Source organism: Neoarthrinium moseri, assembly GCF_022829205.1.
Source record: "Neoarthrinium moseri strain CBS 164.80 chromosome Unknown scaffold56_Wmoseri_CBS_16480, whole genome shotgun sequence".
Lineage (NCBI taxonomy): Eukaryota > Fungi > Ascomycota > Sordariomycetes > Amphisphaeriales > Apiosporaceae > Neoarthrinium > Neoarthrinium moseri.
The window spans coordinates 102,397-117,074 of record NW_026055170.1 but is presented as its reverse complement, the minus strand read 5'-3'; the positions used below and the strand labels follow the sequence as shown (position 1 = coordinate 117,074).

Here is a 14,678-nt window from a genome sequence, read left to right as displayed (position 1 = left end):
ATTTCGACATCGCATTAGATGGCCTCGGGAGGCACTCGTGCCTGTGGTTAATCCGTTTGTCACGTTGCGTAAGTGGACTAGTGCTAGCCGCATGTTCGCAGCCGCGATGCCATCGCCTCATCTACTGTTGGCGATTCTGTCGCCGCGTTGTCCGCCGGGAACATGCATGTCTTCTACATGTTTCTGGCAGAGGAGAAATCTATATATTGGCTGGCATGGAATGGGTCACTGTACTTAAGACAATGGAAGGTTGACCGGGCAGACCGCGGCCTCCACGTAGTTCCCGAACCACAAGACAGGGTCAGATCCGGCAGCCAGAAAGCGCTTCTAAGGCGTGTCATCGAATTGGTATATCAAATAAGAACCTTTAATCTACCGAAGTATCTGTGCATCAGTGACAATTGCGTTCCATCCTGGCTCAGACAGGCGTCAAAGGAACATACACTTTAGGCTCCTCAATGATGATGGCCATATCCGCTGTAACATCACCGCCAACCTCCACGGTGGCCATCACTCCGGCAAGCCTACGGACGATATTCCGTTCCGAGTCTCTAACAATGAACGTTTGCTGCAGCCCCTTTCTATACTTCTCTATCTGAGGGCAGGGATTCCTGACTCCGGTCAACACCACGACGGGGCCCTCTTCGTCGCTCCCGTCGCCGGCCTTCACGAACCGTAACTTCGTCCCCGTGGATAGCTGCAGCAGTTGAATTCCTCGCGTTGCTATGTTTTCGCCGATTGCGCCCGGGGCCAGATTGCGCTCCACAAGTGACTCAATTGGAATCAAATGGACCTGGCGAAGGTTTGGCGGTGGTGGTTGGATGTGCAGGCGAGAGCGATGCTGCACCGTCTGCCCAAAATGCGCGTCTCCTTGTACCCCTAGATCTTTGACCAAGGTGATGGAGCTCACCGTCGGCTTGGTGAACTCGTGATCAGGAGATGAGGCAACAGCAACAACGGACATCGTGAACTGCTTAAAGTTCTTGGGGTGATACGATCCTATGAGATGCTGGTAAAGCTGACCTGCGATCTCGCTAGCGAAGGAGAGTCTAAGACGTATGTCAGGTACAATCCGAAATGCGACATGTATGACTCAATTTGGGAGTGAGCTGAAGTTTAGCTCGACGACTTCGGAGTCTTGGCAATCATGTGCTAGTCATCTTCCAACCCGGATAGAAGCCAATGCGGCATCTCCATTGATGTACGCACACAAGGCCAACACAGCAACCTCATGTCGCAAGTTTTCAAAAGTTGAACTCGATATGTGGTATTTCATTATCATATATATTGTACACCAAGTAGATCTAGCGAGCAGTCAAGTACGCCCAGGATCCTAGGGATGCTCCCATTAGAAGTCGCCACTCCAACAGCCAGCAGCTGTACAAAATGTTTGCGATCTCCCGGTGCCAGAGCCTTCGTTTCCCTTACTGCTTCTGGGAGATCATCATCTCCTCGTTGTCCGTGATGGGCGCACCACGGTTGGAGGTCTTGTTAAACTGGTTCTCGCCCACGACGTTCGCGGTACCCTCCATCTCCAGGTGGTAGTCGACGTTGTCGTTGTCCTGGCTGACGACATACTCCTCGTCATCGATGTGTCGGAACATAAAGTAGAACACGATGGTCAGAACGCCACCAACAATGGCAGGACCACCAAAGTCCCAGGTCAGGTATGGGTCGGTAATGACTGCTGAGCAAGCAAGACCGATGGCATACGCGACAGCCGTAGTGAACAGGTTGATGGCAGAGACAAGACCTCTCATGTTGACAGGTGCACGTGAGTAGGCAATGCCGTACGCAGGGACGTTGACAAACAGTTCCGAGATGCCACCAATGGCGTAGGGGATAGCCATCCACCAGATGCTGATGGGAGCAACACCATCACCAATCGTGCAGTCGCTGGATCCGTACTCACCACAAGGGGACTCCTTGTAGGCATAGTAGTTCAACACGGTATAAGCAGCGCCGCCAATTGACGACATGGCAAGACCGGTGGTGATACGTGCAACAGGACCGTAGTGGACACCCGTCTTGCGAAGAAAGGGGTAAAGACCATAGTTCAGAATTGGGGCGAAGCAGATGATGCTCAGTGTGTTGAAGTTACCGATAACATCGTTCGGCACACCGTTGGTTTGGAGCATTGTGGACAGGAAGCTGGCAGCGGAACCGATACCGTTATCGTTGAGGTACTGGATCGGGAAGAAGCAGAAGATGCCAGTGGCCTGGAAGGTTCGGCGAACATCCTCGACAAACTGGTCGTTCCACGTCGTCTGGATGTTCAGGCCCTTGGCGCGGATGACAGAGGGCTTGGCTGCCTCCCAAAAACCCTTGCGACCAAACCCTTTCAGACCAGCAGAGCGGATGCAGATACCCAAGACCTTCATGATCTTACCCAGGTCACTGCCACCAGGAGGGTGGAGTATCAGGCGCTTGCGGAGGAAGATGAGGAGGAAGGGCAGGGGCAGGTAGAGGAAGAGCGGCACCAAGAATGCCAACCACCAACCCACGTACTTCTCAATGTACGCGGTTGCCACGTTCATGAAACCACCGATGTTGATCATCAAGTAGAACCACAGCATGATACGCTCGGTACTGGCTTCGGGGTCCTGAATCACGCGCTCGCCCTTCTTGGTGGTCACAACGGTTGGCACCGTCGTGGTCATCTGGTCCAGCAGGAGAGGAGACACACACGGCTTGAACATGGCTGTGCAGGGTTGAGTTAGACATAGACGGCCAGGAGTGCTTGGGTTGGCATAGCTTACCGGCGCCAATGGCAAGGATGTACACAGAGATGAAGAAGGGGATCTTGGAGTTCCCATTTGCCAGAAGGTCCTTTGCACCAGCGGCAACCATCAGAACGTGGGCAATACCGAAGACCAGGACGCCCCAGAAGATCATCTTGTAGCGACCGGTCTTGACGTCGGCAATGTAACCAAAGATGAGAGGCGAAGCATAGGCGATCAGGGAAAAGGACTGGGTAATGGCGTTGGCGACCTGGGTGCCCATGCCCAGAGCACCGGCAGTCTGCTGGGTGCCAGCAGGAGGTGCACCATATCCGTTTCCATCCGGGGGGAGTGGCCGGTTGACGAAGTTGCTGATCAGCGGCTGGACACCGTAGTACGAGGCTCGCTCCGAGAACTCGACGATGCAGATCAAGTATGCGAGGATGGGGATGCTTCCGGGCACTCTGCGCAGAGTCTTGAGCTCCTCGTCGGTTGGCTTCCCCTCGTAGTCCTCCTCCATGTTGGCAGCGAGGTAGGGCGCATGGTGGTCACCCTCGGGGTTCACCTTCTCCGGGTCCACGAACTCATTGTTCGCGGTGCCGTTGGTGGTCGCTGCGTGGTCAATTAGCTAGGCCTGCATGGGTTTACCCCAGAGAGAAACGTAACACAAACTGACATACCCATTTTTGCAGGTTTGGTGACACGGGCCTAAAGATGCAGAGACGAGTGTGACCAGAAAGGAAAGCCAGGAGGGAGGGCGACCAACGGTAGATTTATCAACTCTAGCTGGCGGCGAGCGGATCAAAGCGCGACGTCGATCCTGGGAGGCCGAAGAGGCTAACGGCCGTGTCAATGTGCGCCGCAGTTTATCAACGCAGGCGCGATTCGGATGACGGGATTATGGCCATGCCATTGGCCGACTCGAGCGATGAGCAATGGTAATTGCTTATACTGACTCCGCATGGAGAGTGACTGCCCCCGTCCCAACCGTCCTGCCAGGCCGGGCTAGCAAACGGGCTGCTCGTCAGGCTGCTCTGGGTCCATCTGATGTCCCTCCCTGGTCCCCTCGCCTCTGGACCAAGCAGCCGGGAAACTAATGCTCCGCCTAGTGCCAGAGAGGCAGTCCGGAAAGCTGGGGGCGCCTCGCGCCTCTCATCTCATCTCGTTCACCGAAGGGAGCATCTTGTGCTTCGGAAGCTCCAGAATTACCAGCGGCGCTAAAGCTTGGTGCATGTCTAGGCAGTTGGAGAAGCACGTAGTACCTGAGTAGAATACCCTGTATACATGTACGAGGCCATGGATGCGTAGTAGGCCGGCACTGGGTCGCGGGGTGCAGCGGAGTGGCCCGGAGCAGCTGCCGAATCTGGCAAGCCTTGGACTGGCGCCCGCGCCAGCGAGATTTTGTCCCTGTCAGCCTGTCCAATCGGTTGGCTGCGAGGCGCCGGTCCGCCCGCGCAGGCTCGCGGCACTAGAATGCATAGAAGCCGGATGGAACCAATTTCTGCGACAGGGACCATTGTGCGCGTCAGAATGCATTGAAGCCAAGACTGCTCTGTCGCATTGAACTTGTCGCCGATGGCCCAGCTTCCCAGCTGGGAGACTCTCCTACTTGATGCCCTGTCAGTGACTGCGTTCGACGTTACAGTGAAAATACATCTCGAAGAAGGTTTTTCTTTGCAGGTGTAGTCCCTAGGTTTTGGCACCAGATCCTGGTTTCTGGTGTTTTTTCCTGGCTGGTTGCTTCCCAGCTAGCCGTGCGTCCCATCCCCAAGAGACTGTCGCTATCTGCGGAAGGGGGGCGAAGGGGTAAAGGCGCACGAGTTATCTGTCTCGCCACGCGCAATGATAACGCATTGCCCCAGGGAATTGGTGGATAGGAACCGTTGAACGGGGTTGTCGGCTCGAGATACGCCTGTATGTACCGTGGCATGTACCACACTACCTTCGAGTCGGCCCGTATGGAAAGGACAAATGAATCAACCAGACACATTCAACTCCAAGACATACATGCCAAGGCCTGTCTGCTCAAGGTCCACTTTACGTTCCGCTTGGAGTAACTCGTAAGCTCGTCTCGAGTTTGCGGTCGTTCGACAGCTACTGCGCATTCTTTACACAGTAGGTTATGCCGCGTGAAGAGTCCCCGGTTCTCCAAACGATCGGCAGCGCGCATATACGATCATGCCAATTCGTCTCAACCCGTCCGTCCACTTGTGCCCTCGGCAGCTACAGCCATGAGCAGTTCTGGCTTTGCACTTGTTGCAGACGTTCATACAATCTGCGTACGTACGAATAAGTGTCAGCCATCCAATCAGACAGCACAGCGATGGCGACATCGACATGATGTCCACCGAGCGGGCCATTCCGGCGGGTTCCGACGTTGCGGACATCGTACAGTAGGCTCCGACAGATAAACAAGACAGCACTGACACTCTGGGATCCTAGAAAGGGCGGCAGTCGTGGAGCCTTTCGACGGTGCAGTGAAATGAGATGAGCCCGCTGCGGGTCTGGTATTTGCGCTACCACGACAATACAGACACCACGTACGGGGTGGCCCTGGGTGGCCCGGGGTGGTTGCTAGACCCTGGCCGAAGGTCCATTTAAGCTTCGCCCAGCTATACGTGGCTGGCTTGTTTGCTGGGGGCGTCGGCTTGGGAGACGGGAAGCAACTTGGCTTCAAACTTGGCTGTGTTTTCCAAGCAGCCTAGCCCGCGTCGAGCCGCAATGACCTGCGATGGCGGAATTAGTCGCTCGGATGCCGGAACGGAGAATCAAAGCGCATCCGCTCGCAGCATGCAGTCAGGTAGAGCACGCGACCAGGTGTGATGATGCCTCGGTGAAAGGTTTCGCAGTAGCGCCCAGTTCCCCTTTGCCATCGCGCTGTCCAACACCGAGTGATGTCCACTGGCAAAGAGGGGCAGTGGACAAACCAGCTGGTCGGCCACGGAACACAGAGCGCTAGTCCAGGAGGCGGCGAGGGATAGCCGCACCCATCCTCACAGGACTAGCAGACTAGTGAATGACTGGAACGTTGCAGTGGGACTGGAGATGGAAACCAGTCAGTGCTTCCAGTTAGTGAATCACCACAGCGCGCTCTAGCGCACACAAGCGTCGGGAACCACTCTGTCCCGGAGGTAAGTTAGTGAGCCTCGGCCCAGCAAAATGTGCGGCCTCTGGAGCGGCGACACATCACGAGACTGTCCGTTCTCCTGGTTGAAAACGGGCGCCTCGCCTCAACTTTCGCTTTTCGTGATCTGAAGTTGATGCCGACCATGCGGCACAGCAGACGGAACTGCAGGAGATTGGCCGTAGGCGCATGTGACCCGACCAACCGGACGATGCTGGACCGCCGGCCGGCCGGGGATGAAGTGCGGCCGCCTGAGCCGAAGGATTCGATCTAGGCGATAGGTCGAGCCACGCCCGCCGCTGCCTCGTGCGCCGTTCACATCAGTAGTTGTTTATTTTGACCTCAGGCGAGCGTCCAACCGCAGGCTTCGTGTGCTCAATTGTTCCCAGCATGCAATGACGTCTCCTTCTCCCATCGCGTCGTACATGGCTGGGGCCGCTGCGATCACCATCGGCTTGAACGCCATTGCGAACCCTAGCGGCGAATGTGAACGCTTTGGCTTACCTCTCGAGCAGCGGAAGCTGTTGACAACAGTGTCTGATGGAAGCACGACGCCTGTCCGAGACATAGCGTTCTCGCCTCCCATGTATCTGAAGGGCACACGGGAACTTACCTACGGGTTGGGACGCATTTCTCTCCAGTACCAACGCAACGAGGATGCAGTCACCACCTTCTTACTGCTCCTCTCCCTGGCAGGGCTTGGAGATGGGATCGTCGTGTCTCGCCAAGGCAGGGAGCTGCGTGGCAAACCTGGAGACATTCTTTGCGCTTTTGTAAGTCTTGGAGGATGGTCCCGTCTGAGACTTTTGCGACATCGCAGTCATGTTCGGCCTGCATAGGACGTCACTGAAGGTAAGATGGCTTGTGCCCAAGGTTGAGGGATGGTGGATTTTATCTTTCTCTCTGGTTAAGACCCCAGCATCCGGACTTCTCAAATGGCAATGATTGAACGAGTGTGAGTCATCCGGGGACTTCGTGGTGTGCTATAGCTTGTATAGTCCACTAAGGTGGGTATGCTGCCGTGGGCGGCGAACTGCCAGCTAGGGTAATAACCTGTCAAGTTTGAAAGAGTGCTTGCTTATAACTCTCGGTCACAAGTACACTTACATATATATATATATATACTTAATGTGTCTATATTTAATAAAGCATCCTAGTCGTGCTGAAATGACTTACAATTATATAGTTCAGGTCATACGAGCTTTACGAGTGAGTAGGAGTGTACCCAAGAAGTGAATGCCGGGGGATCATATTTGTTGCGTGTGTGGAGAAATCATCCAGAAATCGCAAGGCTTCCTGCCCCAGTTGCGCACCGAAAACGCCAATAACATCACTTTGCCTCCGTCCGTCTTTAAGCCAGGGATTCAACCTTCGCCCTCGTAGCAGCCGCTGTTCGGACTGGGGAGCGCTACACCGGCTTTCCACGGAGTCGCCCCGCGGGTCGCGGTGCTTCCATGAAGCCCTGATCCTGCCGCCGCCAAAGAGTGAATCGCTAGCTTACCTGAAGTCATTAACTATAAACACTCAAAGCACCCCACGTCTTTGCACAATTCCAACGTCAAAAGCTGCAAGGTAATGGCATCGGATGTGCTACAGATGCACCTTGATAGCAGTGCCAGACTTTGGCCCAATGAATGAGAGAAGCGACTCTATGTCGCACTTTAGCCCCACTATATCGACATTGCCCGCATCGGTCTTATCAAGATGCCAATTGGAGCACACCTCAGCGACGACCTCTCTCTGTCCCAGGTTATAGTATCACCTACATGAGCATCTCGCCCGTTTCTGCGCGTCGTGTCGCCACAAGCAGCCCGCCATGCCACTTGCGCGCATCAAAACTCTGCTCTGGGGCCCTCCATCACAGGAGCGGCCCCTGGTCATCAAGCTCGACTTCACGCTGCTGCCCTACTTCTCGCTGGTATGGTTCCTCTTCGGCGTCAACCGGGCTAGCTACAGCCACGCCTACATCAGCGGCATGAAGGAGGATGTAGGGTTCCAGGGCAACGACTACAACCTCATGACGACCATCTACCTCGTCACCTACGCCGTCTTCCAGATCCCGTCGACGTCGCTGCTGACGCTGGCCCGCCCGAGATATGTCTTCGTGGCCGCCAACGTCACGTGGAGTGTCCTGACGCTCATCACGTTCCGCATGCAGCACGTGTATCAGATGTTTGTGCTCAACGCGTTCGAGGGTGCGTTTTCGGCTATCGCGTAGTGAGTTGGCATGGTCGTGGGGTATTTAGGTCAGAAAGCTGACTTAGTCCAAGCGTCGGTGCGCACTTCATCTATGGCTCTTGGTACAAGAAGTCCGAGCTCAGCACCCGGGCCGCCGTCTTCTGCTGCTTTGGGCACCTAGGCAGTATCGCCGGCGGGTGGATACAAGCTGGTCTACTAGAGACCTTGAATGGCAAAGGAGGTCTGCCGGCATGGCGCTGGATCTTCGTCATCGTTTCTGTGATCACCATTCCAGTTGCGCTCTTTGGTGAGTTCTCTACTTCTAGTACCCACCACATAGATTGGCTGACACTGGCTAGGCTGGGTGGTAATACCAGACCTTCCTGTGCACAAGAGCGCATGGTACCTAACACATGAGCAAAGAGAGCTTGCCTTTGCGAGACTCGGTAGACCGTCCAAGCAGAGCTGGGACCTGACTGTCTTCCGCCGCGTTCTCTTAAGTTGGCAATTCTGGTTACTGCCTTTTATATTCATGCGTAAGCCGCGTCCCTCATACGTTGGGTAGAAGAGAGATTGACAAACTTGATCTAGTATACTCGCTCTGCGTTCAATCGTTGTCCAACAATGTCATGCCGCTTTGGATGGCTTCGAGGGGGTATACCGTTGTCCAGCAGAACACATACCCGACGGCAATCTATGCCACTGCCATAGTCGGTACTATCATGTACGCTGTGATATCTGACAAGATCCAGTCTCGTTGGCAGCCGTCGCTTGCGATTGGCCTGACGTTTGTGGTCGGCAGTGCCATTCTTGTGGCAGACCCCGTAGCGGACAGCGCGCACTTCTTCGCCTTCTACTTGCTCGGCACAACCTATGCGCCCCAGGCGCTCTGGTATTCGTGGATGGCCGATGTTACAGCGCACGACATCCAGCTGCGGGCCATCACAACGGGTTTCATGAACTCGTTTGATTTTGCCTTTGTTACCTGGTGGCCACTGATTTTCTACCCCGTGACGGATGCTCCGAATTACCAAAGGGGTTACATTGCTAGTCTGGTGACGGGCGCGCTAGTTATCCCCTTTATCGGGCTCATTGCGTTCCTTGAGAAGAAGGACAGGAAGGCCGGCAAGATCGGTATGACGTTTGACGATGCCGAGTCTGACTCGGAAGGTCTGACTGGAGAAAGGGCATCTGCTGTGATAGCCACGGGTGTCGGCGTCCCAGATCCCGCCAAAATCTCCTCAGCTCCTTAGATCAGTGCCCTCACTTGAAAGGAAGATAAAACAAAGATGGGCTGAGAGAGATGAAAAGCAAAATATTAAGAGGGTAAAAAGGGGTCATTGCTAACGTAGTCCGTCTCAGGTTGCTGAGGCACCGCTTAGAAGAGCCAGCATCTAGACAAGGTTGTGTGATCTCCCAATAGACTGGCAAAATCTCACTTTCAGAGAATACCTGGAAGCAAATTATTATAGACAGGGCAAATGTTTATTAAGAGTGATTTCTCCAAGAGGGTTCGCCGGTCTCAGCTTGAACTATTCACCGTGAACTCAGTCAGTTCAGAGACAGCCTGTTCCTCGGCAGCTGTCACCTATCGATTATATATAACGGATTTGACGGGCGCTTTGTGTGCTACGTGACGAAGGTGGACACGGGGAATTGTTCACCTCACATGCCAGCTTCGCGAACGCGGACGATATTGGCTTACGGCTGCTAAAGCCCTTTTGGTGTTTCTAGCAGGCCCCGACCTTCTGCTCCGGGCGCCCAAACGCGGCTTGCAATTCAATAGTACCGAGTGGCAGAATAAGGTTACTATTTCGGATCCATGGGATATATGACCAGACTGATCAGGATAAAAAGAAGTCGCCAGCTTGGTCCACCAGCATTCGGTACTCGTCAATCGTGGCTGTAGCTATACGTGGTAGACCGAAAGGTGGGTATAATATATGGGGAGAACTTGATCAACCCCAGGCAAATTCAACAAGTCTACGCGTCTGTTGTCCGTAGTCTGAATCGCGGGCTAGATTTGCGTCTGGGATTCTGTCATGGGTCACATGTGAACTTCACGCAAGTAAGGGTTCTCATGATCTGTATCGAGGATGGGTGTGACTTGTTCTAGAGAAGCTCTATTCGACATCTGGGGGTATCAACGCACGCTCAACCATTATATCGTACAGCTTCAGCCGCCAGCGCTCCCCTCTTTCTCGTGCCTCTGTTTTAGCTTCTTTTCCGTCTTCATGAACTCCCGGATGCCAACAGGAACACCCCTGTACAGGTCCTCATCCCAAAGGTTTTTAGCGATTTTGGGTTGCTCCACCGGCAGGCTGGTGTCGCTGCCACCGCCGTCATCGTCCATAGTCGTCGCCCCCTCGTGCGCATCCCTAGCGCCAGCCCCCTGTACCATTTCAGCCGGCCCCTTCAGCGCTCCCATTCCCTTGACGGCGCCCACACTGCCCAGCACGTCGACAGGGCCCTGTGCGCGCTGAGCCTGCATGCGCTTCTCGGCCTCGACGGTGGCCGCGGCCCACTCCTCCATCTCGTCGCGGTAGCGATCCCAGACGCAGTTGACGCAGCCGCTCATGCAGCAGTTGTCGGGCTCGTCGGGCTTGGGCGGCACCAGGATGCCCGCTATCCTGGTGCTCTTGTCCTTGATGGCCTGTAGCCTCTCTGCGCGCTCAAAGGGACCGGCCAGACTGGAGCCAAAGACGATGCGGGCCTTCTCCTGTGGCGAGGCGGGCTCTGCCGAGAGCGCCGGGGCGGGCGACGGGGCGGTGTCTACTGGCTGGTGCCGTTGGTCTCCTTCTTCTGCAGGGGCGATATTAGTCTGGTGGTTCTGGTCTACGTGGACGAGTTCTTACGTGCCGCGGCGGATTTCCGGGTGGTGGTGCGAGGGGACTTGGGCGACGAGGTCGGGGGCTCCTCGGGCTTGGTGGCGGGGATGGGCTGGGGAGTGACGATGATGGACTCGTAGTAGGGGCCGAGGGGCATGGCCTGCTCGCCGGCGGCGTTGGGGCCCTTGTTGGCGGCGGGCGGCGTCTTGTTGAAGGAGGAGATGGGCCTCCTGGACAGGCCGGAGGAGAGCTTGGAGGCAGCCCTGAAGAGGGAGCGGGAGCCCATCGGCGACATGGCGAGAGGCGGCGGGACGGGCGGGTGGGAAGTGTGATGCAGGGAGAAGCGTTCAAGAAGGGGATGTCTGAGGAAGGGGACTGCTATCTGGTCTATCGTCGGTTGGTTGGTCGGGCGAAGCGCAGAGTGACGTTGGTCCGGGTCGATCAGCGCTCTTTTTTCTTCCGGACGGCGAGTTCCCGGCAGCTCGGGGGGACAGGGGGATTGGGACAAGGCCAAAACGTCATTAGCGTGCGAGATGAGCCGATAGGCCGGTAGGCCCCGGTAACCCCCCAGGCCCCCCCGACGCCCTGCTTTGTCGTCATGCCACATGCAGATACACGAATATTGTATCTAAACAGGCCTTCATTTGCTCCCCCCACGTCACCTGGCTTTCCAATTGAAGGCTCCGGGGGACTAAGACGCGTCGGGACGCGCTGTGTATACCCACCTGCGCACATCCAATGCGTGTGTGGGCATGAAGTAGGTACACAATAATACAAGACCATTGCAGAGACGGGACAAGCCAAATTGCGCGACGACAGCCTGCATGATTCCTGATTCGTTCTGGCCTCTGAGCTCCATGGCACAGTGATCTCTCGCAAAGCTACAAAAGCACAATATTGGTCGCCTCGCCTCGCCTCGCCCGTCGGGTGTCTTGGTGGACCATTTGATATACAACACCGCATCCTCCCCGGGCCGCCTCCAGAAGTGCGCACGACGACCCGCGGAATACTTGCGCGCCCGCCTCTGGACATGTCCAGCAGAACCGCGACGACCCCGATTACCGTCTGCAGGTAGTCCTCGGCTACCGCACACCTGTCATGGAGACGTCGGCGCCAAAGCGGCGCAAGACTTCGCCCACGTCCAATGTCCCCGTGTCCGGCGGCTCGGATTCGCACTCGTCAGACAGAGCCTCCACACGGTCGACGTCGACCCGGCCACCGCCCCGGGCCCGACGAGCCTCCTTTGCTTCACCGACCAAGGCGAGCCTCGCACGCTCAAACCCAGACATCCTCGAGCGCCGGAATGCCTCCCGGGCCGCGTCGCAGACTGGCGCACCCACCGATGAGCAGCCTGCCAGTGCAGAGAGCAACGACAACGGCAACGGTGAGGGCGACGGCGACGGGGATGAGGACGAGGACGAGAATGAGGATGAGGAGCTGACGGCGCAGCTGGAGGGCGCATCCGAACACCGCCCAACATCAGATCCCGTCGAGCCCGAGCCAGGCCCCGGCCCCGAGATCACGGAGCCGAGGAGCCCGATCCAGAGACCCATGGGCGGCATGGGCGCAAGGCCGCGCCGGTCGCTTAACAAGCCCTCGCCGCGACCCTTGCCGCCGCCCTCCGCGCACGAGGAAGAGCTGCTGGACCCCTTCAAGGGACGGGTCCTCCGCCGATCCCCGCCGCGCGGCGTGCTGCCCGCCCATGAGCCGGAAGAGCCAGAGCTGCCCCCGACCCCGACGCAGAAGGGCATCAGCGACCCTGCCGCCGCCAGCACCTCGCCCCTGGGCATCCACAACACGCCGTCCAAACGACCTAGGAGGAGTAGGGCGCTTGCTGACAAGCTGCGCAGCGGGAGCTCGCCCCTCAAGCAGCCTCCCCTGCGCCCGCTTGACCTGGCCAAGGGCAAGCCGTCGTCCTCGCAGACTCTGGCGCAGACGTCACGCACTACATCAAAGGGGGCGGAGAAGGCGACCTCTGGGACCCAGCAGCAGAGCCAGCATCGGAAGCAACAGGAAGTTTCCCTGGAAACCCCTCATCTTGGCCGAGGCCTCAAGGAGCCGGACCCTTTCGCCGAGAAGAAGGCCCTCCGAGACTCTTTGCAGGTAGAAGTAGCACAATTGGTGGCCGACTTGGACGTTGCGCGGAGGGAGAATGACAGACTGCACAGTCTACAAGAAGTGCGACGTTCACCAGTTCCGCAAGAACCTCAAGACAAAGACGCCCTTTTTGACCTTCTGCGACGCCATGCCCTGCCTCCGGAAAAAGAGCGGCCACCGGAACCCTCGCAGTTGTGGTTAGAAGCTGCGCTGGACCCTATGGCCTTTCTGCCTTTCGGAAATCCAACTGCGAGTCTGCCGAACCCATTCCAGCGCCCGGAGAAAGCCCCGGAGGATCAACCAGAGCCCACGTCCCACCACCCCGTCTCATTGACAGCCGACGAAGAGCTTCCCTACCTTCAGCTCTTCACCCCCTTGACGTTCACCTCGAGCACCACGCTCCTGCCGCATAACCCGGAGGCAGACGGCGACGGCGAAGAGCACGCGCCCATAATACAGCGACACAGCATGTCCGTGTCCTCCAGTCCGCGTGGGCTCTTTGCCGCCCGCATCGACATGCTAGTCAACACGAGGACCCTGACCATCTCGGACCTCTCCGTCCCCAAGCTGGACCCCGCGGCGGCGACGGAGCTCGGCCCCTTCGTCCGGAAGATCCTGGACACGGACGCGGCGCCCGTCAGCGCCCTGAGGCGGAACGTAAGCGTGCTCACCTGGGCCATGGCCGAGTGGACAAGGCTGGCGAGTAAGCGCGCCCGCTTCTGGTGCCTCGTCAATCGGGAGCTCGGCACGCGAGAGGGAATACTGGAATCGGTCAGGGACATGAGAAGAGCGAGGAAGCGGAGGCGGCGTGTCGAGTCTGAGCCGGAAGAATCCGGCGACGAAGGAGAGAGAGAAAAGAGGGGATTCCGGCGAGCGGACTTCCTCCCTTTTCTTGGGCGCACGAGTCTGGACCTTGACCTCGGCCGTAACGGGCAGGGGGACCAGGGCCTGGGGTTGAGGGTCGAATGGAAGATCGGGTTTGACTGGACCGGAGAGGGGAACAGCACGATTGGCGTTCTGGTCCAGGCACCCGGCAAGTGTGAGTTCATCCCCCATACGAGGCGGTGGCCTGGGGAGTCTCTGCTGACGTGATTTCTACAGGGCATAGCCGTGACGATAGAGGTAGTTTGGTAGGGATGCCCGAGCTGTTCAACAGGCTCGTCCAGGATGGGGGCGAGCCACTGGACGCACTCAAAACCGTCGTTGCACTGCTCGTCGGCGAGGGGAAGTAGTCTTACGATCTAGGCGCGCCGCCATCCCGTGGTGGGCTACTATGGCTGTGTGAGTGCATGATGGGATCATGGTATAGTTGGCTGAGTAGGACTTAAAGTGCCAGGCTTTGGCTCTGGTTGAATATGAACGGTATAAAGCTCCGCCAACATACTCCCAACATACATCGATATTAGCTCAGTAAAGACGGAAAGTGACGATCCAAGCATACGATCAACCGTTCTTCATCTTCAAGTAGTAGACTTTCATGACTATATTCGACTTGATGGCTGTTTGTCCGGATCCGGGCTAGCTGATCATTGACGGTGCAGGTATTACAAAGCAGTCATACAACTAATTTACACTTGTCTGGCATTACATATCCTCCTCAAACCCAGGAGGCAACAGCCGCAGGCAGCCGGGCCGGGTCTTGCAAGGCGCAGATGAAAAAGGGGGGATGAGAGAATGAATGAAACTTGATGCGACTCTTTTTGCTTCATTCATTACACATAGCACCACTGG

At 56.8% G+C, this 14,678-nt stretch overlaps 5 protein-coding genes across 5 annotated transcripts; 3 read left to right on the top strand and 2 right to left on the bottom strand.

The window, feature by feature from the left end:
- Window positions 1-418: 418 nt before the first annotated feature.
- On the bottom strand, window positions 419-3,404 carry JN550_010608 (uncharacterized protein; the record flags this gene model as incomplete). Its single annotated transcript, XM_049308881.1, has 4 exons — window positions 419-1,049; window positions 1,429-2,701; window positions 2,760-3,332; window positions 3,401-3,404. 4 exons carry the CDS (start codon window positions 3,402-3,404, stop codon window positions 419-421), a joined length of 2,481 nt encoding a protein of 826 aa, XP_049167413.1.
- A 2,835-nt stretch (window positions 3,405-6,239) lies between these two features.
- On the top strand, window positions 6,240-7,227 carry JN550_010607 (uncharacterized protein; the record flags this gene model as incomplete). The annotated part of the gene is made up of 4 exons (XM_049308880.1): window positions 6,240-6,617; window positions 6,684-6,696; window positions 7,031-7,053; window positions 7,126-7,227. 4 exons carry the CDS (start codon window positions 6,240-6,242, stop codon window positions 7,225-7,227), a joined length of 516 nt encoding a protein of 171 aa, XP_049167412.1.
- Window positions 7,228-7,660: 433 nt separating this feature from the next.
- JN550_010606 (uncharacterized protein) lies at window positions 7,661-9,275 on the top strand (the record flags this gene model as incomplete). The annotated part of the gene is made up of 4 exons (XM_049308879.1): window positions 7,661-8,061; window positions 8,115-8,329; window positions 8,382-8,558; window positions 8,614-9,275. 4 exons carry the CDS (start codon window positions 7,661-7,663, stop codon window positions 9,273-9,275), a joined length of 1,455 nt encoding a protein of 484 aa, XP_049167411.1.
- A 923-nt stretch (window positions 9,276-10,198) lies between these two features.
- On the bottom strand, window positions 10,199-11,145 carry JN550_010605 (uncharacterized protein; the record flags this gene model as incomplete). Its single annotated transcript, XM_049308878.1, has 2 exons — window positions 10,199-10,824; window positions 10,878-11,145. The coding sequence occupies 2 exons, from the start codon at window positions 11,143-11,145 to the stop codon at window positions 10,199-10,201; spliced, it is 894 nt and encodes a 297-aa protein (XP_049167410.1).
- Window positions 11,146-11,948: 803 nt separating this feature from the next.
- On the top strand, window positions 11,949-14,179 carry JN550_010604 (uncharacterized protein; the record flags this gene model as incomplete). The annotated part of the gene is made up of 2 exons (XM_049308877.1): window positions 11,949-13,986; window positions 14,049-14,179. 2 exons carry the CDS (start codon window positions 11,949-11,951, stop codon window positions 14,177-14,179), a joined length of 2,169 nt encoding a protein of 722 aa, XP_049167409.1.
- Window positions 14,180-14,678: the final 499 nt, after the last annotated feature.